The sequence below is a fragment of the Carcharhinus amblyrhynchos genome, chromosome 1 (assembly GCF_965287045.1).
Source record: "Carcharhinus amblyrhynchos chromosome 1, sCarAmb.v2.hapA, whole genome shotgun sequence".
Classification (NCBI taxonomy): domain Eukaryota; kingdom Metazoa; phylum Chordata; class Chondrichthyes; order Carcharhiniformes; family Carcharhinidae; genus Carcharhinus; species Carcharhinus amblyrhynchos.
Genome location: NC_137324.1, coordinates 29,323,258 through 29,349,710, shown reverse-complemented (window position 1 = coordinate 29,349,710; position 26,453 = coordinate 29,323,258). Strand labels below are relative to the sequence as shown.

At 41.1% G+C, this 26,453-nt stretch overlaps 1 protein-coding gene across 3 annotated transcripts in view; it reads right to left on the bottom strand.

Moving 5' to 3' along the window:
• Positions 1 to 26,453, bottom strand: part of ark2n (arkadia (rnf111) N-terminal like PKA signaling regulator 2n) — a 108,748-nt gene that overhangs the window by 9,969 nt on the left and 72,326 nt on the right. For all 3 annotated transcript variants that reach the window (XM_080203644.1, XM_080203905.1, XM_080203730.1), the window contains exons 3-4: positions 3,606 to 3,782; positions 11 to 137 (exon numbers count right to left, since the gene is read on the bottom strand). In XM_080203644.1, coding sequence (XP_080059770.1) covers positions 11 to 137; positions 3,606 to 3,782 — 304 coding nt within the window. The remainder of the gene's footprint in view (positions 1 to 10; positions 138 to 3,605; positions 3,783 to 26,453) is intronic.

Genomic DNA, 26,453 nt, shown 5'->3' with positions numbered 1-26,453 from the left:
TGGCTTGTACCTTGCATCTTCTTGAATTCCTACAATTTCAACCTCGCTATCTGAGGAGGCAATCTGGATTTCTTCCTTTACTGGCACAGAGAAACCTGTAGAGCCATCTGCTGCTATGAAGCTTTCTTCTCCTCGACCTGCAAGGAAACAGAAAGCAAACACAAACTTAGCATGCTTTATTTGGACAAAATTCATTGCCCCACGAAAATGAAAAATCATCAGCACTTCAAAAGTTAAGAAAATCCTCGTTACTGAACTTGCAACTTACTTCTAAATACTCTTGATTTTCCAATGTCACACAACTCCTGCCCCAAGTTTCTTATTTTTCCTCATTTTTTGTAGTATCCCTATCTATAAACTATCCCAGGGCAAAAGAAGAAAATATTTGGGCGATCTCAAAGTACTGTTGCCTGAATCAGAAGGTCGAAGGGTTCAAGTACAGCTCCAAGACTTGGGATTTCTTGACCTTGGGTGATATTTCAATGCAGTTCCAGCGCATGCTGCATTGTCATCTTTCAAATTAACCATTAAACTAAAATCCCATCTGCTTACAGGCGAGCTTTAAAGCATCTGTGGCACTATTTGATGCAATCTAAAAGGTCATCCCAAAGTAATGGCCATGGGCCAACATACCTTTCTTAATCATCACCATGATAAATTAATGGTTATTCATATAATTGCAGTCTCTGAAAGCTTGCTGCATGGCTACTGTTCTTATGTACGATCAACAATAACTGCCATCAAAATGAATTTAGTTTGTAAATCATGTTAGAATGTCTTCAGAAAATGATAAAACACGATACAATGGGAACGTATATTTTCATTTATCCAGAATTTCACCTAATTTCACCCAACTCTCTAGTTAGTAGAAATTACGCAAAGCATCTAAGAATGATTCTTCCTTCATCCTTGACAAAAGATGGGTGGCATCTCCATGAATGTGATCAGCACTTCACTGCATGAGCAATCACTTCTCCATAATACAGCACATTAGAATTAGCACAAGTCCTCAGCATAAGTTGATGGCTTTCCAAACACTATGCAAGTATTTTTAAATACTATTGTAATAGTTTCAGAAGCACAAAAATCACACTTGGATTTATTATACTGTGCATAATTGCCAAAAATGACAACTGTGCAGTAGTTTGCACTTTGTGGTTGAGTGCAACTTAACAAAGCAACTCATTGGATTTTAAAAAAATGGATATCATGTGTTTATACAAATTACAAACTTCCCCAGGTGGTGATTGAGTAAACAAAGGAGCAAGTCACCATAGCCCATTCTTGGGTATCTTCAAATAGTTAACCATAAGCTTACAGTAATCAAAGTCTGCAAGCCGGCCCCAACCTGTTCTCTCTGCAAAAGGCAATGCAGACAAACAAAGTCAATAAACCATTACATCACAAGAAATATTTTGTACTGATGAAATACATGCGACATCATAAGCTATATTACCAAGCTCTAGTCTATTTCACCCTAATAAAATGTGTTCATGGTTTAAATTGTAGCAGCTGCCGCTCTTCAACCCAGACTTAATAAACATCACACTTCAATGAACCCTATTTATAGCAGTGTAAATGGCAATATCTGAGAGGCAAAAAATGGGTAATCCAATATTTTATACCCTCACCAATGTTGAAGTTCCTTCCAATGATCTGTGAGCAAAGACGAGTCACTGCAACAAAACCAGGTCAATGATGAGAACTAGTTTTGTTGCCTTGCAGCTCCACTGTGAATGATCTTAATCTGTTGAACTTTATTTTTCTCTCCTTCCTTCTTAAAGTCAATGCCTTACATTCGGACATGTTTTCACGCAATAGCCACACACTCAATTTCAGCAGAGGGATGAATGGTTAAGAATCAACAAAACAGATCATGACCAATTTTTTACAGTTCTAGATGCAATAAATCATTGCATAGTTAAATAAATCATTGGTGCAAATAGGAAATACAGTGGCCTATTCATCTTCAATTGTACTCTGTGGACTCCTGAAATATAATGAAGGAAAGTAAAGCCAAAAATGGGTAAATGGAAAAATTCATCATGGAATATCCTTTCAGCCTAACTTCTTTCTCTATATGTAAAAGGTTTGACTGTCAAGAAAGCAGGATCAAGGGAATGCACTAACGTCAGATAGAGAGGTAGTTAAGGTCAATCGCACAGGTGTGTTCAAGGGAAAGCTGGATAAGCATGATGGAAAAAACGAGAAGAACATCTTGATGAATTGAGTTAAGAAAAGGTTTATGTGGACCAGTTGGAGCCAGATGCTCAGAGCAATGACACTTTCCCTCTGTTAGAGGATAAATGTGTAGCTAAAATTGTTGATTAGAAATGCCTAGTTAATTCACTTAGGTTTCACAGAGCTACAAAACCTGACGCTATCTATTGCAACGAAATGAAGAAGGTAATGCGATGGGGAATGACTATCTCTTATACCCGACAGCTCACTGAAGTCTGAACTGCTTTCAATGGATTGCAGGATTATTGATTTGATCCCATTATTAAACAGGGGAGGAAATTGGACCCTGGAAATTATAGATCCATCCGTTGGTAGGAAGAGATATCTTGTAAGAAAACTTGTAAAGCAAGACAGAGCTTTTTATGCTAATCCTGTATTTAGGGTAGCACAGTGGTTAGCACTGCTGCCTCCCAGTGCCAGAGACCCGGGTTTGATTCCTAGCTTGGGTCACTGTCACCGTGGAATCTACAGGTCCTCCCTGTACGGGTTTCCTCCCACAGTCCAAAAGATGTGCTGGTCAGGTGCATTGGCCTTGTTAAATTCTCCCTCAGTGTACCCAAACAGGCGCTGGAGTGTGGCAACTAGGGGATTTTCACAGTAACTTCATTGCAGTTCTAATGTAAGCATACTTGTGACACTAATAAATAAACTAAGCTTATTTCTACTTGTGCTCCAGTTCTGATTGCAACAGTCACAAAGGATATAAAGATTTTGTGGACAAGAAGAGCAGGACGTCCTGGAATGTGCTAAATGCTACGTAGGGGTAAGTTTCAGAACGATTTGCTTCTAGAAAAGCACACGGGCAAAATGAATTGGATATAACATAGTTCAACAGATTGGAAATTGAGAGGGAATTAAATCTAGGCAAAGAGTTAGGTTAGGTAGCAGAATTTATTTGCAAGAAATACCATCCTTTGGGTGAAACTCATCAACTGCAATACCTCAAGCATGGAGAACCCTAATGAAAAGTCATTGATCAGAAACATTAACTCTTCTGCCTCCCTCCACAGATGCTGTCATACCTGGCGAATATTTCTAATATTTTCTGTTTTTACTTAAGAATTTCTTAGGTTTCCAAAATTAGCCACAAGCTGTTTTACCTCTTCCAGCAAACATAGGGGATGAGTGTATAAAGTTGCAGCAATGACTGGAGAGTATAGATCTGAAGTGCCTAATAACTTTTCTTGCCTTATTTTTTGAATGCTAGACTTTTGTCACCAGAACTGCTGATGCAATCCAGCTCAGGGGACAGAGTAATACAATGGTTCAGAATAAATTAGTTAATACCAGTTATAACATTATATAGTTATAACACCAAAATTACTGCCTTGAAAACAGGCAAATGCATTTCTCATAAGACTGACCTGCCATGCATTGTTCCAGCAGTCCTCGATTCCTAATGGTATTCACCTTGAACTCATGATGTCCAAAAGAGAATTGCTCCTGAACAGCAGCAGCTGCAAGAAGATTGTCGACGTTCAGAACATCCGGGTCGGAGTTAGTGTCAGAAATATCATAGTGTGCTATCACTGGAGGTCCATCTGAGAACACACAATACAATGGATGATTTATTTACATGTACAGAAGGGAAAGAGGATGGGAGGTGGAAGAGGAGGAAAAATTGTGATAACTTCAAGTTATTAACTAAAATAATTCAGATTTTACAATGCTTTCTATAATGAACCTCGACTACTCCTCAATTTCTTGGTCTCCTGTGCCCCTTGCTTTGTTAAATGCACTACAGTAGCCAGCAAGTGCACAAGCAATGTAGCTTTTAGAATAAAAAAGCAGCTGCATGATTCTTTAAAAAAATTAAATGCGTTATAAGGGAAAAGGGAAAAAAAAACAAGGTTTTCAATTCATCGCGCTTTGCAAATTCATCAGTAACTCCCAAACGTGTTGCTGATAATCTGAAAATTCAGCATTAAATGTGGACAGCACTATAAACATGGTCTGACCAGGAACTGCAGTTAGACAAACACACTACCAATGACCAAGAATGGCAGTATGAAAAAGACAGAACAAAATTTATTTACTATGGGCAGGGTAACAGGCACACTATTCTTGAGAGTTATATAGCTAAGCAGCCCTCACTAGTATTACAAAAAACAACAAAGAAAGAGGCCCTTCAGCCCACCAAGTCTGTGCCGACAGATGTCTCTCTAATCTAACATCTTCTTGCCCCTACATGGTCCATATCCCTCTATATTCCTGACAATTTTGGCCTGTGAATTAAGGTAGACCCTATTACAATTCAATTTTGCAATTTTCTCACTCACACATACATCTCCCATACCCCATTCTTGTTAAATCAGCACAGGCCCTATTTTGGGACTTTGAGCAATTGCATAATGCATGTGCCCCACCAAGTCCTCACTACCTTCACTCAATTTCATGCCTCAGTTACACTTTTCTAGTTGGTGTGTGAGATTTATTGAACATGCAGCCATATAAAAAAGACACAAAGCAAAACCATCAATACGCATTTAGTTGTTACTGATTAACATATCCAACATATTGCATTATGCTATGACTTGCCACACACTTGCTTCAAAAGATTGAGGGCAACACCAACTGCTTCTCCCATATAAAGAACCTAGGTTTAATTCTGACCATGAATTCAAACTCATGGGCAAGCCAACCCTTAGTCAAAATGAACCTCACTGTAACATTTGCAGGGAGGGAAAAAGGAAGGAATTAAGGCATGAGGAAACAACCCACATCACACCTTATTTTTAGACTGGCATTTTCAGCCAGTTTGGCTTTTTAAAAAATCATTTCATGGGGTGTGGGAGTTGCTAGCTAGGCCAGTTTTTTTAATAATCAGCCCTAAGTGCCCTTGAGAAGCTGGTGGTGAGCTGTATTCAATGTGTAGTCAAAATGTTTTAGGTACACCCATACTGCTGTTAGGAAGTTCCAGGATTACAACCCAGTGACAAAGGAACAGCAATACAATTCCACATCAGACAGATGTGCAGCTTGGCAGGAACTTGCAGATGGTGGTGTTCCCATGCATCTGCTGTCCTTGTCCTTATAGATGGTAGAGGTCGTAGGTTTGGAAAGCACTTTCAAAGGAACCTTGATAAGTTTCTGCAGTATATCTTGTAGATGATACACACGGCTGCTACTGTACATTGATGGTAGAGGGAGGGGAGGTGAAAGTGGTGGATGAGATGCCAATCAAACCAGCTGCTTTGTCCTTGGTGCTGCTGAGCTTGTTGAACCTGTAACATACATTCAGGCAAGTGGAGAGTATTCCATCAAACCTCTGACTTGTGCATTGTAGATGGTGGTCAGGATTTCCAGAGTCAGGAAGAGAGATACTCTCTGTAGAATTCCTAGCCTCTGATCTGCTCTTGTCACCACAATATTTATATTGCTAGCCCAGTTAAGTTTCTGGTCAAGAGTAATCCCCAGCCTGTTGACAGTAGAGGATTCAATTGAATGTGGAGATGGTTGGATCTCTCCTATTGGAAATGATCATTGCTTGGCACTTGTGTCACACAAATGTTACTTGAGACTTATCAGTCCAAACCTGAATGTTGCCACCGTCTTACTGCATTTGGGCACAGACTGGTTCAGTATCTGAGGAGTTGAAAATGATGAACATTGTGCAATCATCAGTGGATAGACCTTATGATAGCGGGAAGGTCACTGATGAAGATTGTTGGGCCTAGGATATTACCCTGAGGAATTCTTGTAGTGACGCCCAGATTTTGTTCCAGCCTTGGGTAGACTGTGTGGAGTTTACACTTTCTCCCTATGTCAGTGTGGCTTTCCTCCAGATGCTCCAGTTCCCTCCCATATTCCAAAGATGAGCAGATTAGGTTGATTGGTCATGCTAAATTGCTCTTAGGTTCCAAGATATGTAGATTAGGGGGATTATCAGAAAACATATATGGGGCCTTGGTAAGATGCTCTGTCAGAGAATTGGTGCATACAATGGGCCGAATGGTCTCCTTCTGCACTGTAGGGATTCAATGACTATGATGCTTGACCACCAATAACAATCACAACCATCTTCCTATGTACTAGGTATGACTCTAGCCAGTGCAGAGTTTTCCATGACCTTCAGTTTGTTGAGGTCCCTTACATGATGGTAGTGGTGGAGGCTACCTCGTTCAGTATACTTAAGTCACGGGTAGATAGATTTCTGATAGACAGGGGAATTAAGGGTTATGGGGAACAGGCGGGAAAGTGGAACTGATCCCCTTCAGATCAGCCATGATCTTATTGAATGGCGGGGCAGGCTTGAAGGGCTAGATGGCCTACTCCTGCTCCTATTTCTTATGTTCTTGTCAAGAGCATTCACTCCCATCTCACTTCTTGAATTGAGCTCTTTTGTCCATTTTTGGACCAAGGTTGTTGAAAGTCAGGAAATGAGTGGCCCTGGGAGAACCCAAACTAAGCAGGTTATTGTGGAGTGTCATTTGATAGCACTGTCCACAACCCCTTCCACCACTTTGCTAATGATCGAGAGAAGGCAATTGACTGGGTCAGATTTGTCCTTTAGTGGATAGGACATACAGGACAGTTTTCCACATTTATGGGTAGATGCTAGTGTTGTAGCTGTACAAGAACAGCCTGGCTAAGGACACAACTAGTTCTGGAGCACAAGTCTCCACTGCTATTGCTGGAATGTCATCAGGACCCAGAGCTTTTGCAGTATCCATTGCCTTCAGCTGTTCCTTATGTGGAGTGAATCAATCTGGCTGGGGACCTCTGGAAGAGGCCAAGATGAATTAGCCACTTGGTACTTCTGAAGATGGGTGAAAATGCTTCACCTGATGCACTAGGCTCCCCAATCAATGAGAATGAGAATACTTGTGGAGCCTCCTTCCCCTGTTAGTTGGTTAATCGCCCACCACCATTCACAACTGGATGCAGTAGGGCTACAGAGCTTAGACCTGATCTGTTGACTGTAAGATTGCTTAGGTTCACACCAAATGCTGCTTTCACTGTTTGACAAGCAAGTGGTCCTGTATTGTAGTTTCATCAGGTTGACACCTCAATTTTGACATCGGGTAGGCAACATACCACGTGGGACTCTTTATCCTGCTTACAAATGCCGTTTGTCTCCTGAATTATGGAATTGCCTACCACTACCACTCTTCTTTTTGCTCCTCCCTTTTTAGCGACCTACACCACAGTACAGTCATCAGTTAGTTCCTCCTCCCTATAGTCCTTTTCTTCATCCACACAGGAAGCATGCACCTTGTACCTGTTCTCCTGCATTCTCCATTGAACCAGGATTGATCCCCTGGCTTGGTAGTGATGGTAGGGTGGGGGAATATGCTGGACCATGGAGGTTATAAATTGTGGCTGTATACAATTCTGCTGCTGCTATGGCCCACATTGCCTCATAAATGCCCAGCTGGCTTGCTAGATCTGTTTGAAATCTATACCATTTAGCATGATGGTCATGCAACACAACACTATGGAGGCTATCCTCAATGCATAGATGGACCCCATCTCCATAAGGGGATTTTTGGTACAGCTAAACTTCCCACTTCCCAAATTTATTTTGGAAAACAATCTCAGCTGTGTTGGCAAGAGATAATAGTACATAAATTCATAAGTAATTTCTGAGTCCACAAATATACATTTGTGAGCGCACAATAAATACAGGTCAACTTTATTATGAAGTTTGTCTTTTATTTTTCCCTTCATCTAAACACTCTCAAAGAGATGACCTAAAGATATGTCTTGATCTATCACTCTACAAGGCGACCAGGCTGATCTCTGCAATCTCGCAGAACCTCTCCAAGATGGTTTAATAAATTCTAGCTCAGTTTTTAGGGGTATTCTTTAAAGTAATTATTTTGGTGTGTTTTGTAAAACTTTAGGAAACAAGTTTCAGATCCAGAGTCTCTGCAACTGAGGGAACTTCTCCACCTTCTGCCAATTTGCATTTCTTCTCAATGCTACAATGAAATTTATATACAAATGCCACTACATCTGGTCCACATATATTTTTGGTACTGCTTCAATAATGTACACCTCACTGATAATTAAAGCGACAACTTGTTTCATTTACCCTATCAGTTATTTAAAGCAAGGATCTTCTTTTTTCAATCCCTGATATTCATTTTTCAAAGGCCTTTCTCTTGAATGTGATTAATACAATTATTGAAGGCAGATTGATCGACCACCTGTTGTAAATTATCCAAATCTGGAACATCTTCAACTTGTCCCTCAATTCAGAGTGCAAAGTATTATTTTTACTTTATATTGTTCCACAAATTTTAAAGTACCTATTTTGTGGAAGAAATAAAGCTTGAAGGAAGTAGAACATGTTTTAATAATTTCAAGAAGCCATAGGAAGAAAGCATGTACATATATTTTCATTGGTATATCAACTCTGGAACAATCAGTTTAGAAATATTTTGATCCCAGTGGCACTCTTGAGCAACATGGCATAGCAACAGATTTTTACGAGCTCCCACTGAGAGCAACTTTAAATGTTTTCAAAACCAAATCTCAACATTTCCCTTGTCAATTTAGTGTTCACGTTCTGAACAAGTTGTTACCGCTGTCTCCTTTATTCACTGGCTTTACTCTAGTTTTGTCAGTGTCAAAGGGTTTTTTCCCCATCATGGTACTCCCACTCAAAGGAGGAAAACAATGACATGGCCCATCAAGCCTCGGCATTGCCTTTACCTGACCATCCAATGGGGGAACTCTCGAACACGAGAAATGCAATTCTCAATGATCAGAGCCTTTAACAAAAACCATCAGCAAGGTGGATTTTTTAATCTACCAATTGTTGTTGTCAAGTTACTACTGTCCAAGAGGATCTACTGACCTCCATTAACTCGGCCAGTGCTGTTAGCGTTTCACAAAGGGGAGCGCCTTGCTATTCTTAAGCACTGCCGACTAGTATTTGGACAGAGTGGCGCAGCTTAAAAATAAAGTGGTCTTGCTCTCACCTGAAGTCGACAAATTGATGTCAAAAATCAAAGACATTGAAGCTAACTCAAGACCCAATTTAAGGATTTTTGTGATGGGGGAAGAACTGATGGAGTCCTCGTCTTACTGAATTTGTAGCTGCTGAAAGATATGCTGGATTTGTCTTGAGATGCCACTGCTAGACAGAGTACACTGCAGCCTACAGCCCAACCCAAGAGGCAGAGCTCTTCATCATTAAACCTCACTACTATTGTGGAGGAGATCTGCAACTGGCTAGACAGAAAAGTACCATGTTCTATAAGGGGCACAGAATTATTTTTCTGGATTTTAATGCGACAGTGGCCAAAAGTAGGAATGCTTTTGTGGAGGTTAAGGGTCTCCTACAGCACTATCCAGGAGTAAAATTTAGTCTGCTCTACCCCACCTGATTCAGGGACACAGATAGCATTCAATATTCCTTCATTCAGAATTATCAAAAGACTATGTGACATAAAGCATGTCTCCTGGTTGACTGACTGAGCTGTTTGGTAGGCTAAATATGACAGTTGACACTTCGTCATGATTTCAGCTGTGGGCCTGGGTAAGATGCTCTTTCGGAGTATTGGTGCAGGCCCGATGGGATAAATGGCCTTGTTCTGCACTGTAGGGATTCTATGGTTCTATTTGTGAGAAGAATAGTTCCAATCACGACAATCTGTTATAGAATATTGGTGACAATCTTATTACAGTATACTAGTTATTTTACATAATTAATAATGACATTACTAACTGAGTAACAACTTTAGAATGGCAGTTTTAATGTCATTGTTGGGCTATTTGGTATTAGTAGCCGGGGATGATACTTATGTTTTATTTCGTTCAAGGTGGGGCTTTGGACCAAAGCTCTTTAAATTATCCTTAAAATGGTTAAGTTTGCATCTAACTTTAAAAGAGAAGGTGTGGGTGCAGCCTTCCACGGGGTGAGGGTGGACACCAGCTTTGGGAACATTTTTTTAAAACTCTCTTAATTTTTTCATTATTTGGTTGGTGTTTAAGGAGACAGAGCAAGAGTGAGAGTGTGTGTGTGTGTGTGTGTGTGCGCGCGCACGCACGCGTGACAACACAAAATGACACAGGTGAAGGCTCTGTGAGTGGTCAGAGCGGCTTATGATTCTATACACTTTGAACTTTCTACACTCGTGCCAATTTCACCCCGCGCCAACCAGTTGTCTATCACTTCTCAATTTTCATCTCCCTCTGACTGTGTCTAGGTGCTTCCCCAGGATCCACAGCCAAGGTTGACATCTGCTGACTTCCTGACCCTGATCACTCAGGTGACTTGGGGGTGTCCCTTAGGAGCCCTGAACCTTGAGGGCAACCACAGGTATTATATTGCCACCCTCTTCAATGTGTGGGGCTGGAAGAGTGTCACTCGGCGGGGGGGGGCGCTTAGATAGGGAGGTCACACATGGGATACAGGGGCAGCTGGAGTGAGGTCCAGATGCCCCATCATCCTCTGACAAATATGCTTGCGGATTTCTACAAGTGCCTGCACCATGCACTTGAGGCCTTACACATAGAGTTCATGCCTTCAGCCATGGAGGTCATAAGGTGAACCATGGAGCAGACATCTCCTGCTATGAAGTGCACCTTCTGCGCCAAGGTCTCACTGTGGACACCATACACGCAGTTGGCCTCATTGCGGGAGTGATGGCACCATCTCCTCAGACAAAAGGCTATGTGACTCCTTCACTTGGCCTTGTGGTCCTGACGCTCATGACTCTGCCTTTGCAGTTCCATGAATAACCAGAGCCAGGGTCATGTCGTCAGCCACAGGCCCAGCAACCCTCCAAGTGCAAGTTCCCTGGGACAACCCTGCCTCAACCTGCTATGGATCTTCAGCTGTGAGGTGCTCACCAGTGAGTGACCCAGAAACCTGTCTACTTAGTGAACCCACCGAGGTGTGAGTATCTGCACTGGTGCCAGGTGCGGTGACAGCTGTGATGTCTCTTGTGGAGTCCGAGAAATCTCCCTCAGAGCTGCTTGAGTTAAATGGGTCGAGGGGGCGGGGGGTGGGGACGGTCTGGGTTGCTCTGCTGCTTTGTCTGAAAGAGAAGGGAGATGGCATTAGTGCACTACAGGGTACAAAGGAGGGAACATTGATTACTCATTTGAAATTTGAGGACTGATAGCATGTCTTGAGGATTCTCACATTTGTCTGCTGCCCCATCAACATTAGCACAGGTGTGCTCTTCTTCCTCCCCAGCCAGTTTGAGGGCTCTCTCCTCAAATTGCAAGAGGGTTTTGAGGTCTGGCATTACTCCAGCTGGGCGTACTTGCTCACAATTGCTGAACTTTAGTTTGTCCTGCAATGATACAAATGAGGAGGTAGGCAGTAGTGTTGACTTTACAATGGTGATGATGTGTAGCAGGTGTGGTTCTTGAGTGGGAATTGGAGTGTGAGGAGCACGGCAGCAAGTAGGAGACGAATATGGTGACTGGGAGAGAGAGGAGGAGGACAACTTCCTTACAGGTATTGGCAAATTGCAAAATGGCTGGATGAGAGAAGAAGATGGGAGTTGTGAGGGGTGTATGAGTTAGTCCAGAAAAATTCTGCATGAGGCTCACTTATCCTGGCAAGCACAGAAAATCGTTCTCTTCTGCAGCACTGCTGCCCCATAGAATCATAGAAATGATACAGCACAGGAGAGGGCCATTTCACCCATCTGTCCATTCCAACCCAAAGATAACCAGATATTTTTTCTAATCCCATCCTTCAGTACACGGCCCATAGCTTTGCAGTTTACAGCACTTGATATCCAGATACTTTTTAGTAAAAGTTTAGGGTCTCTGAATCCAACACCAACTCAGGCAGTGAATTGCAGACACCCACCACCCTCTGCGTCAAAAAGTTATTTCTCATGTCTCCTCTAATCCTTCTGCCACTTAGTTTGAATCTATGCCCTCTCGTTTTTGAACTCCCTGCTAAGGGAAACAAGTTCCTCCTGTCTACTCTATTTCTACCCTTCACAATTTTGTACAACTTAATCATGACACCCCTCAGCCTCTAGGGTGTCTAGATTTGACAGTACTGTTATTATTTCTGGAGGGGACATGTCTGCTTTGTACTTCAAGGATCTCATTTATTGTGATTTATCCTTTAGTAGTCTTGTCCAGTCCACCTTAGCCAAATCACTTCAGTTTTGTGAAATTTGCCTTACCTCCAAGTTTAAAACATTTACCCCTGATTTATTTGTTCTTTTCCACAATAATACTAAATGTAACCAAATTGTGATCACTATCCCCAATATGTTGCCCACTGTCACCTCACCCATGTGTCTATCTCCATTTTCCAAAACTAAATCCAGAATTGCAACTTCTCTTGTTGGGCTTGTCACAATTTTTTTTAAAATTCCTGGACACACATATGAATTCTTCATATACTGTTTGAAACCCAACTGATATTAGGATAAAGACTCCCACTATTATTGCCTTCTTATTCCTACAAGCAGAAATCTTTGGTTTTGTTTATGTTTGTTCATTAGCATCACAAGTAGGCTTAGAATCACATTGCAATGAAGTTAGTGCAAAAATCCCCTAGTCGCCACATTCTGGCGCCTGATCGGGTACACTGATAGAGAATTTAGCACAGCCAATGCACCTAACCAGTACCTCTTTCACCCAGCACCCAGAAGAAACCCACGCAGACATGGGAGAGCGTGCAGTCTCCACACAGACAGTGTGGGAATCTTTCCCAGGTCCCTAATATTGTGAGGCAGCAATTCGAACTGCTGTGCCATCCTCAAAATCTGTATATATTTAGATATATATAAGTTCTTCTATCTCCCTTTCACCACTTGGGGGTCTGCAATATACTCATACTAATATGCCTATTTTTATTTCTAAGCTCAACCATAAACCTCATTTATTAACCCTTTTAGCACATCATCCCTTTTCATAACTGAAATTGATTCTTTAATGATTAATGCTATCCCCCTTTCATTTTTGTCACCCATTCTATCCTGCCTGAAAACGCTATATCTGGGAATGTTGAGCTGACAATGTTGCCTCTCCTTTAGCCAGTTTCCATTATAGCAACAACATCCTGCCGCCATGTGTGTCTATCTGCGCCCTTAGTTCATCTGCCTTGTTTCTAACACTCATTGCATTGAAATAGAAACAACTCAACGTCATCAATTTATTTTGCTGGATGCTTTTTAACTCTTGTTCTTTTGTCTTTCCAAGTTACTGACTACATGCTCTACCTCCTTTTCCTAATCTGAATCTGACTCATCTAAGCCTACTTTTTGGTTCCTATCCCCCTGCCAAATCTCCCCAATGGAACTAGCAAAAGCCCCCCGCTCTCCAAGACGATTTAGGTCCCACCTCCTTCAGAACCAGTCCAAATGCCTTGGGAATCTAAACCCCTCGCTGGTACTATTTCGTTAAGCTAGGGACCATTCTTTGTTCAAACACTTCTATTATAATCAAAAGTCTCTAGCTTTATTCAAGCTAATATATTACAAATTACAAGGAGCGGCATAGTGGTAACACTGCTGCCTCTCAGCGGCAGGGATTTGGGTTCGATTCCCAGCTTGGGTCATTGACTGCGGAGACTACGTGTTTTCCTTGTGTCTGTGTGGCTTTCCTCCAAGTGCTTCCGTTTCCTCTCACAGTCCACATGACATGCTTGTTAGATGCACTGGCCATGCTAAATTCTCTGTCTCTCTCAACAGGTGCCGGAACGTGGTGACTCGGGATTTTCACAGTAACTTTATTGCAATGTTAACGTAAGCCTATTTGTGACACTAATAAATAAATTAAGTATAAAAACCATAAGAAAATATTCTGCAGGTATCACTTACCAATTGGCTGTTTCCATTGGGACAGTGTCACTTTCTAAACTGTAACATCAATTCTGAAAGCCTCTGTTGGTGGCCCAGATAGTCCCTGCTGCCAGGCTGCCACTCGTCTTTCAGGAAAGGTGAAAAAGGAAAGGAGCATCTCGCTCCCTCCTCACCAAACTCCCTCAGCCACCAACTCCAACTTAACATCCCCACTACAGCCCAAAGTAGCAGTTCACTGCAAACAATGTTAGCACATACAGTGTGAATTTAGCTTCTGAAAACCTGTTTAAGCCAATTATCTAAGTAACTATTTGCATTTGTTGGCAGAGCCTGCATGAATAATGTTTTAAAGTTGGCTGAAAATTCACCTTCTTCCAACTCTGTCTGTGTTTGCAGCAAGCTTGCACTCACCAGGGCTGCCACAGCATCCCAGGCAGGGCAGTATTCTTAGTGGGGGGCCTTCTCCTGGAGCGGGGGTACAGTGCTACACTAAGCTGGATGGGTTGCACCTGGCGTCTGCTGCACTCCAAAAAATCTACTGAGGGCTACCTCTGAGAATCGTGGTTCAGGCTCCCTGGCGGTCATTTCTTGACATTGCTGTGGAACATGTGCTGGAGAGCCATTTTATGGAGCTTTCCAGTGATTGGAGTAATTACATTCAGTGGGGGCAGATGAATTAGAGGGAGGCCACTAAGGGCATGGCATGGTTCTTGAGGCCATAAAATCATTTGTCAAGACCTGGTCAGAAATTACACCAGAGCTGTCAGCGGAATTCACTCCACTTTTCCTGCCAGAACTGACACTTTGCCAAATTCTGATAAGGTCACCACCCTGTGGGGCAATTTAACATGGCCAATCCACTTAACCTGCACAACTTTGGACTTTGGAAGGAAACCAGAGGACATCCACACAGACACAGGGAGAACTTGCAAACTCCACATAATCACCCAATGCCAAATTGAACCTAGATCCCTGATTCTGTGAAGGGGTGCTAACCATTGCATCACCATTACGTCACCATGCCACCCACTACAATATTTCCACACCAAACCACAAGAGCATAAGCAATCAATTGAAAACTCTGAGGTTGCAAGCAACTCCAGTTTTCATTCATTTTTGATAAGCTTGATATTCCAACCTCGAGTTCTACTAATAGGTCCGTGTTACATAATCCCTCTCAACTCTAGAAATAGATCAAATCATCAAGGTGCTATAAAGTTATACAGCTCCAGGATCTGGAGCTGTACAGATGGCTTTTCTGTTGATTTTTGTAAAAGCTTCTCCCATTTATCACCCCTGCTTTTTCACGGTAATCTTCCATTTTAAATCAAAAGATGCAACAATCTTTTAAACTATAACTTCAGGCCTTTGTTAAAATGCGAAATGCAAGTCCTCCCAGTGTTCAGAGCCATTCTTATCGCTTACTGGTCATATCAATTCTGTCAAAATGATGATTTTACCAAAATGTTCATATTTATTTCAGGCTATTCCTATTTTATTTAAAAATCTTTCAAGTCTCTTGATCAATTGATTTTCTCTTTTGGAAAAAAAAACCCGTCAAATTTGTGAAATGTTTTTGGAATCGCCAAAACTTCAACGAGATCTTGCTTCACCAAATATTTTGCATTGTTATTGGTCTCCCAATATTCATGAGCTTATTTATTGGGTTCACTTCTCTTTAGGTGATGATGGTCCTGTTTGGACAACTATGGAACATTATGCCTCCCCACTGCTCCTGTTTCCTGATTATGTTCACTGTTTCTGGCTCATATGAATCACTATACACAAAGTTACACTGCGCTGAGCTCCTTTAAAATATAGTCCCAATTCAGAAATCACTTTGGATTGAAATCTATCCTTTCCTCTATTTTTAACCATTCTAATCCATTTTTATTCACTATCTTTAATTGATTTCAGCTTCCCACCTTTGGTCTGAAATATTTTAAAGACATTTTCTCTGAGGGCACCTTTGTTTCCTTTGATTATCTAGTAAGGGAGCATTCCCAACTCTAATTTTATTTTTAGCTACCTACAAGTTTGTAGTTCTGCCAGTAAACACTTTTTGCTTTCTTTCTGTATCTCCTGATAGTCCCACTGATATTTAAGTGCTAATCCCATTTTAAGGGGTTCTCTCTCACACATATATTTTTCAAACGCATTTCAGTCTGTCTTTAACTAACATTAAGACGCTTTTGGAGTGGGGCTTAAGTACTGAACTCTCTGGCAGTTAATTCTTTTTGGACTGCATTCTTCTTCATTGTGTATTAAACTTGTTCAATTTAATGTTCTTCATTGGTGTTTCTCGATTTTCAGAAGGCGTTTGATAAGGTGCCGCACAAAAACTGCTTCAGAAGGTTAGGGGGCATGGAGCTGGGGGTAAGGTGTTAGTGTGGATAGAGGATTGGCCGACTAATAGGAGGCAGAGAGTTGGTATCAATGGGTGCTATTCTGATTGGCGGTTGGTAACTAGTGGAGTGCCACAGGGATCGGTGCTGGGGCCTCAGCTATTTACCATTTATATAGATGTTCTGGAGGAGGGGACTGAGTGTAGGGTAACAAAATTTGCTGATGATACAAAGATGAGTGGAAAAGCAAATTGTGCGGAGGGTGTGGAAAGTCTGCAGAGGGATCTAGATAGGCTGTGAGTGGGCGAGGACCTGGCAGATGGAGTACAATGTTAGCAAGTGTGAGGTTATCCACTTTGGCAGGAATAATAGTAGGAGGGATTACTATTTAAAGGGCGAAAAGCTGCAGCATGATACGGTGCAGAGGGACCTGGGGGTCCTTGTGCATGAGTCGCAAAAACCCAGTCTGCAGGTGATCAAGGCGGCGAATGGTATGCTGGCCTTTATAGCGAGGGGGATAGAATATAAAAGCAGGGAGGTCTTGCTGCAACTGTACAGGGTACTGGTGAGGCCGCAGCTGGAGTACTGTGTGCAGTTTTGGTTGCCGCACTTGCGCAAGGATATTTTGGCCTTGGAGGGACTGCAGAGGAGGTTCACTCGGCTGATACCGGAGTTGAGGGGGTTGGACTATGAAGAGAGGCTAAATAGACTGGGTCTGTACTCATTGGAGTTTAGAAGGATGAGGGGGGATCTTATAGAGACATATAAGATAATGAAGGGGATGAATAGGGTAGAGGTAGAGAGATTCTTCCCGCTCAGAAAGGACAGTAGGACTAGAGGGCACAGCCTCAAGAAGGGCGGGGGGGGGTGCAGTTTAGAACAGAGTTGAGGAGGAACTTCTTCACTCAAAGGGTGGTGAATCTCTGGAATTCTCTGCCGTTGAAGTGGTGGAGGCTACCTCGCTAAATATATTTAAGTCACAGGTAGATAGGTTTTTGGTAGGCAAGGAAATTAAGGGTTATGGGGAGAAAGCGGGGAAGTGGAACTGAACCACTTCAGATCAGCCATGATCTTACTGAATGGCGGGGCAGGCTCGAAGGCCTACTCCTGCTTCTACTTCTTATGTTCTTATGACTTCTATTTCTAGAGCTAGATTCGTTAGGATGGACTCTGAACCCTGTTTTGCCCTTGCAAGATGTCATTTGGCTCCTGCAACACGATTTCATACGTTTTGGTCATGTTCAAGACTGGCTATTTTTTGGTTCTCTACATTCTCAATCTTTTCATGCACGTGTGGCAAATTTGTTGATATTAATCCTATTATTGGTAACCCCTGACGATATAGCTACAGATCATCACCAGTCAGATGAATTGTACTTTGCCACATTGCTTGCTTATCAACTTATCCTTTTCAACTAGAAGTCTGCGGCTCCACCCTCCCACTTGCAATGAGTTAAGATGATGCTGACATTTCATAAGCTTGAAAAGATTAAATATACTTTACATGGATCAATTACAAAATTTGATTTAGTTTGGCAATCTTTTGTTACTTTGATAGCTTTTTTATTTTACAAGTTTAATTATACTGTCTATTTCTCTTTGTTTCTTTAAAAAAGAAAATTATTTTCCTCTTCTAATGTTTTCTCTGCCTGTATTTACTGTACATTTTTTGTAAAACTAATAAAGTTCTGAAAAAATATTTTGATCCTTGCAGATAGGTGCAGAAGGTGAAGTTGCATGGGCTCAAAGGTGAGCTGGCAAGGTGGACACAAAACTGGCTTGGTCAAAGAAGACAGAGGGTAGCAGTGGAAGGGTGCATTTCTGAATGGAGAGCTGTGACAAGTGATGTTCCTCAGGGATCCGTGCTGGGACATTTGCCATTTGTAATATATGTATAAATGATTTGGAGGAAAATGTAACTGGATTGATTAGTAAGTTTGTTGACGACACAAAGGTTGGTGGAATTGCGTATAGCAATGAGGACCATTATAGGATACAGGAGGATATAGATCAGTTGGAGACTTGGGCAGATAGATGGCAGATGGAGTTTAATCCGGACAAATGGGAGGTAATGCATTTTGGAAAGTCTAATACAGATAGGAAATATACAATAAGAACCATAGAACCCTACAGTGCAGAAGAAGGCCCTTTGGCCCATCAAGTCTGCACTGACCATAATCACATCCAGGCCCTACTCTACATATTTTGCCCACTAATCCCTCTAACCTAAGCACCTCAGCACACTAAAGGGCAATTTTAGCATAGCCAATCAACCTAATCTGCACATCTTCGGACTGTGGAAGGAAACCAGAGCACCCAGAGGAAACACATGCAGATACGAGGAGAACATGCAAACTCCACACAGACGGTGACCCGAGCCAGGAATCGAACCCAGGTCCCTGGAGCTGTGAAGCAGCAGTGCCAACCACTGTGCTACTGTGCTGTAAATGGCGGCAGCAGCAGCGCTACTGTGATACCGTGTAGTAAATGGCAGAACCCTTAAGAGTACTGATAGGCAGAGGGATCTGGGTGTACAGATACACAGGTCACTGAAAGTGGCAATGCACTCGGAGAAGGTAGTCAAGAAGGCATACAGCATGCTTGCCTTCATCGGCCGGGGTATTGATTTTAAAAATTGGCAAGTCATGTTGCCACTTTATAGAACTTTAGTTGCACCGCACTTGGAATATAGCATTCAATTCAGGTTGCTAAACTACCAGAAGGAATTGGAGGCTTTGGAGGGGGGACAGAAAAGATTTACCACGATGTTTCCTGGTATGGAAGGCATTAGTTATGAGCAGAGGTTGGAGAAACTTGGTTTATTCTCAATGGAGTGACAGAGGTTGAGGGGAGACCTGATAGAAGTCTACAAGATTATGAGAGACATGGACAGAGTGGATAGTCAGAAGCTTTTTTGCAGGGTGGAAGAGTCAATTATTAGGGGGCATAGGTTTAAGGTGCGAGGGGCAAGTTTTAAAAGAAATATAAAGGCAGATTTTTTTTTTTACAGAGTGCTGGATATCTGGAACTCGTTGCTGGGGGAAGTAGTGGAAGCAGGTATGGCAGTGACTTTTAATGGGCTTCTTGACAAGTACATGAACGAGATGGGAATAGAGGGATATAGTCCCCGGAAGGGTAGGGGATTTTAGTTCAGTCGGGCAGCATGGTCAGTGCAGACTTGGAGGGCCGAAGGGCCTGTTCCTGTGCTGCAATTTTCTTTGTTCTTTGTATATGAAGCACAACAGCAACATAAATGGATGTTACACTCAAAATGTACCCAAATGCAGAAGGTGACAATTTAAGGGACAATGCAAATCAATGCTATGATTAAGAGTGAAGGTAACTGTGTGTGAGAAAAGCATTGGGATTTTTAAAAAATATATAAGCACATAAACAGTAGTCATATGGGGAGGGGCTTTTACTGACCACTAAAACAGGGACTAATCAGTGAGAAAATAATAAAAGGGCTCGATGCTACAAGCTGAATGAAATACTAGCTCATATCTGTTATTTTCTATTAATTTGCGGCTTACCACTGCAAGGATTACAAAATCAATACTTCAATGTGGACTTTGTTATGTATGAAGTTAAAAAGAGCACCAGCTGATGTCTAGACTTCTACTCATCGCTGATAAATGCCCTACAAGCTCCATGGTAAATATTACAAACAGGTATACAAAAGGGCTTTCAGAGCAGTATCATCTTGCTAATTAGATCATACATCAAATGCTTAAATTTCCTTTGGCAGTTAGGGTGAAAAACTGAACCAGGATGGGAGTTGTTTTTTAAGCGACTCTCCGCTGTTTATTACTCTCCATTTAACTCATTCCCTGCTAAATGCATTATGATAGAATTTCATTGTTCTAGAAAAGTACTAACAGTGCAAGTTCAGTATTTTTGAATGTGTAAATAAATGATTGAGAGACTGAAATTTGAATGACAAACTAGGAATGAGGAACTTTCTAACATTAATCTTGTCTGACAGTTAAATGACCTTCATTACTTATACTTTACAATCTTATACGATTGGAAATTTGAAAATTGGACAACATTATGTTGGAGTAGCTGCACCATATGAACATTTGTTCTTCCACTAGCAATCGGGTGGAGTTGCCAGGTGGCCTTCTGACAAGTGAGGATAGCGAGAGAAGACAAAGGAACAGATGAGAACAAGCAAGAACATTGTCATAATTCCCAGTAAATCAGTGAACTGTAGCAACAGGAGAAAGCTTGAGAAGACCACTCACACCTATGCTGGTGTATGTCTAGAGATGACATACACAGGGAATGACATGCACAGTTTCTCACTTCCCTTCCTTTGCAAGTTAGCTTACGTTACACCCATCTGATTTGCTGCATCATACAGCCATTCACACTTGAAGCATTTAATGTACTTAATACATATATTCTTTCATCTTATGTGCTAATTAAAAAAAACGTGAAGGCTAGTAGGCATACACACAAAAACACAAAGGCTATTAAATAGGTTGCACACTCAACTTGGTGGTCAAGTACTGCTGACATCCCACATCATGTTTAACACAGCCATTAATGATTGTTATGAACCAGAAGACATCAATTTACCACTTAAATTAGGGTAGGCTTATCCATTTGGAGTAATGCTTATTGCATAAACAAATAAAGGCAAACCCCAATTTATATGCAAGTGCACATTTTTGCATGGAGCTGATTCCATGGAATTGCTGTTTCTCTTATGCACCGAATGATGCACAAGGTAGACTTTCATCTGTTCACATGTCAAGGTTTTTCCTGGAACAGGTGGTTGGTTAGTCCATTGTCAGAGGTTTGTAGCTTTGAGAGTCCCCACTCTCAAGCATTCCACTCTTACCACTCGTCACTGGCATGTGTTGGAAGAACTTTGCAGGCTGATCTCAACCTGTTGGTTGTATTATGAACCACACCCCCTCCCTTCCTGTTCATCAAGTCCTAGAATGAGACTCGAACCCGGAGATTCTGGCTCAGAAGTGGGGTCATTGACCACTGCGCCACTAAATCTCCAGACGATCAAGTGAAGAGTAATTAATTCCCACTGGAATTTTCTGTACACTTTTGTCTCCATACTTGATTTTTTCCCTTTACGGAATGAAGCAGTTAAAGCATTTCTATTATTACAACATAACTATCAGAAAATTGAGTTAAAAGGGAGCATGCTAATGGACCATTACATCAGTTGCTTCTCAAATGACCAACTACGTTAGAAGTTCAATTCAACTGCAAATATCTGAAGTAAACATATTCTAGATTTTTTTTTGAGAAAGGCAGAGGTATAATAATCAATAAATTCAAATAGATCTGATGAAACTATCAGATCCTCGTCACATCAGATCTTACAACTTATAGTACTGTCCACATTTTCTGACTGCATTTGTACCTTTTTTGCTGATACTTCTGAAGGATGCTAAAGGGATAGCTACTAGAATCTATAAAGTGCTATCGGCTTTTCATGAATATACAGTTTAGATTCTAACAACCACAGAGAGTCTTCTTTCAAATGACACAGCTATAATTTTTCTCATTATACTCAAATCTGCCGTGTGTCTGTAATATAGGTCAGAAGATACTTTTTAGAAGATAGAATTGTTTGGAGTAAAGATGAGTTTACAAACAGCAGAACTGTACTGATCAGCACAGTACTAACAAAATCAAGTAATAAAATTTGAAAACAATCATCAGCAAAGGTGAGAGTATGAGAATGGTATAGCAATGCAAGACTGTATCTGGTATTCATAGATGATTCGCCAAAGACTACAAACACAAACATGCAATTTTATTCAACATAATTATTATGGGCTGAAACATATGATCAGAATGAAAAGGAAATATTTTGTGCAGTGTACCAAACAACAATGCCAACGGAAGTGAATACATGCTTAGAATCAGCTTTTCTTTTCCCTTCTCATTTCACACAAATAAGGAAGCGACTCCTGAGAAGATCCAGTTTCAATGATACTAGCATCTTTAATGCCTCCTTTGTGAGCCTTGGCAATTATTAGCAAACTGTTCAATCATAGTCGGGTAGCACATCAGCTTCTGAACCTATCATCTAATGCTGGCACACATGCACTTAGCAACAGGAATCAACCCAAGGAAGAAAGATCAAATTTATTTCGCTATGAAAACTTTTAGGCATTTTTGACATGAAGATCTTTTAATCAACAGAAAATACTGGTGCGGTGCATCACAAAATACATCAACCTTACATAAAAAGGAAGAAAAATTTGGTTATCATATTCAAACTGATAAAAAAAATGCATACCTGATCCAAGCATAATTCCCATGTAGCATTCTCCTTTCATTCTTAATGCAACCCAAGTACCAATCATGCACAAAATCTCTATTCAATTATCAGGACCAAACTGCTTATTTGAGTTATTTAAGTTTTAAACTTTAGAGAAGTAAAGCAATATGTTGTTGTGTTGCAAACTAAGATTATGTAGTCCAACAAATAATCATAACCAGTCTTGATGCAGAACTAAGCAAATTGACACTGATCAACTGAGTTAATTTTTTTTTTGCAATCACTATTTAAAGGCAAAGGCAATTAATACATAGAACAGACACTTAGTGACATGCAACATCCATCAGTAGTACAGACATGCAAATATAAATACTTCAGCACCTACCCTTTAAAACATGTTTGGCAAATATTTCCAGTCTTCAGATTCAGATAGTATAGGCACATCTGGTTATTTCTGTAGCTGTGGTCCTGCATCTTCAGTGTTACCAAACAACACGCCGCTGAGCTTAAGAAAGGTACTGCTTTAGTGCAGATCACTATAAGGGAAAGGACCATGGTATTCTGAGACAGCATTAAAATGCTCTTATCTAGAGGTCGGCAGGGTTGGGGAACAAAGCCTAATCATTTTCAGATTTTGTCTGTGTGCAGTTCACAGTGCCTAACTAACATCTGGCATTCATTTACAATAGCATTCTCAAAGTGCACTGTGCTCTGAATCAAATTTACAGCTGTCACTTCATGGGAACCAGATTCCCTCCATAGTGCCCAAAACCATCACCGTACGGATTTCTCAAGGGGGTATTCAAAAACAAATAATGTTTTAAAAGATTTTGCACACATTCAGCAATTTAGTGGTGAAACTTGTATGCTGATACCATTTGCATGGCCATCTAAAATGCTATTTTAGTGACCTATATAGTGGTGATTTCACAGTAAGAAGCCAAGAGATAGGCTGCAAGAATGATATTGATAAATTGGTTTCCTTGAGAAAATAAAAAAGGTTAATTAGAGAGAAAGTATGCAAGACAGTGGACTGAAGCAATATTGAAATGAAACACCAAAAAATCTCTTTCTACTGAAATTAGATGTCTTAATTTCAAAGAACCCCTACAATTTTTATTAATGACTTGTGCCAGATGCAATAGCAGATGTTGTTCAAGCAAAACACCATTTCTTGAACATGTTTTGACTCTTTTTTCTATAATGAAAGAACATTTGCTTTTGGTTCTTGATTCACATTTTTACTGTAACCTGTTCATAGTTGTAAACTGTCTGCAGTATCGCCTGAAAGGTGTCTCAACTTCTACCAGCTCCACATGACACATGGGTATATTGCACTTATGGCAGGTGACAATGTCTGAAAAATTTCAGCATGTTAAGTAATAAATCTCTAACACTGATCAAAAGCATTAAGAGAAGACACAATGAAGGAAATTGGGAGAATGTATCTCAATTCAACAGAAGACACTAGTTATAAAACTTGACACAAGCTCAAGGTAATAGCCTAACTATTTTGATAGCTCAATGAGATCACAGTTCTTAACAGAAAGAGCAACAAAAAGTAGGAATGAGAGAATCAGCAACAGTTGTGGTTGAACAGGATCAGGTCAACAGAAAATATTCCACTTTGCTGAGTTCACGGAGAGGGGCTTAAAGAAAATTAACTGGTGTGTGTGTGTGTGTGTGTGTGTGTGTGTGTGTGTGTGGGTGGGGCCTTTCTGTGGTTCCTAATAGCCACTTCACGAACAGCATGATGAAAGGCTTACAAGCAGAATGCTTGTAAGCCTTTTTAAGACGCGGGTTGATGGGTTTTTGATAAGAGAGGGGATTAAGGGTTATGGGGAGAGGGCGGGAATGTGGAACTGAGCAGCGACAGATCAGCCATGATCTTACTGAATGGCGGGGCAGGCTCGAAGGGCTAGATGGCCTACTCCTGCTCCTATTTCTTATGTTCTTATGTTGACCAAGCTACCAGCCGTAAAGTTAAAAGTCAAATGGATCAAATAAAAATATAAGACTTGGATTAATAGCAAACATTACAATCAAACCCTTACTGCTCAACTGCCCACGGGAAACAAATATATGGATTACTGTCTTACGTGCAGCCACTGCTTTCTCTTTAAGATTTAGTAGCATTCAGCCACTAGGAAGGGTTGCTAAAAATGCACATAGCTTTAGACAGCACTAAAGCTGTCTAAATGGGGGTGGAGGGGGATGTTAGATCAGCTCTCTAGACAATTATGAAATGGATTATATGAAGGCCAACAGCATGAGATTCAACCCTCATTCCAGCTGAGGCAGACTCGAGGTCTGCATCCTCATCCGACCTAAAGTCAAAACAAAATCACAGCACTTTGCCACGATTTGGCAAATATCACCAAGGTTCTGCCTTTAGGCACTGACCTGAAGGGAAGTACTTGAATAATTTCAACTCCACAATACACTTCACTTAGTGTATCTTCAGCTTTCAAATCTAAAAGCTTCTATTTACTGGTGATTGCAGGAATTATTTACTCATTGAATTTTTTTAAACCTCATGCTCTTAAACACTATCTGCAGAATCTTGCTGTTATATTTATACAATATTAGCAAAAACATTACCTAGGCTTTTGCAAAGGGATTGTCTTATTTTGTATGAAAGAAAAATAGGGTGGTAATAGTCAGAGATTTTAACTTTCCAACATTGACTGGCACAGTCATAACATTAGAGGATTGGACGGAGAGAAATTTGTTGAGTATATTCAGGAGGAATTTCTCATTCAGTATGTGGATGGCCCGATTAGAGAGGGGGCAAACCTTGACCTCCTTTTGGGAAATAAGGAAGGGCAGGTGGCAGAAGTATTAGTGATGGATCACTTTGGGACCAGTGACTATAATTCTATTAGTTTTAAGATAGCTATGGAGAACCATAGGTCCCAACAGTTAATATTCTAAATTGGGGCACAGTCAATTTTGATGGCATCAGGCAGAAACTTTCAAAAGTTAATTAGGGACATCTGTAGGAAGGAAACTGTTAAGTGGTGTGTTTTCAAAAGTGTGTTAACCAGGGTTCAGGGTAAACACGTTCCTCTTAGAGTGAAGGGCAAGTCTGGCAGAAATCAGGAACCCTAGAATGACTTGGGATATTGAGGCCCTGGTCAAGAAGAAGAAAGAGGCACGTGATGTGCATAGGCATCTGGGATCAAGTGAATCTCTTGAGTATAGGGGGCGTAGGAGTAGAATTGAGAGAGAAATCAGGAGGGCAAAAAGAGGACACAAAATTGTTCTGGCAGATAAGGCAAAGGAGAATCCAAAGAGCTTCTACAAATACATAAAGGGCAAAAGAATAACAAGGGTGAGTGTACGGCCTCTTAAGGATCAACAAGATCATCTAGTGCGGATCCACAAGAGATGGGTGAGATCCTAAATGAATATTTCTCATCAATATTTACTGGGAGAAAAGCATGGATGTTAGGGAACTTAGGGAATTAAATATTGATGTCTTGAGGAGTGTACATATTACAGAGGTGGTGGTGCTGGAAGTCTTAAAGAGCGTCAGAGTAGATAAATCTGCAGGATCTGATGAGGTATATCCCAGGATGTTGTGGGAGGCCAGGGAGGAAACTGCGGGTCCCCTAGCCAAGATAATCGAATCATCGATAGTCATGGGTGAAGTGCCTGAAGATTGGAGAGTGGCAAATGTTGTGCCTTTGGCAGGGAAAAGTCTGGGAACTATAGGCCAGTTAGCCTCACATCGGTGGTGGGTAAATTGTTGGAAGGTATTTTGAGAGACAGGATCTACTGGCATTTAGAGATGCAAGGATTGATTAGGGACAGTCAGCATGGCTTTGCAAGTGGAAAATCATGTCTCACAAATCTAATTGAGTTTTTTTT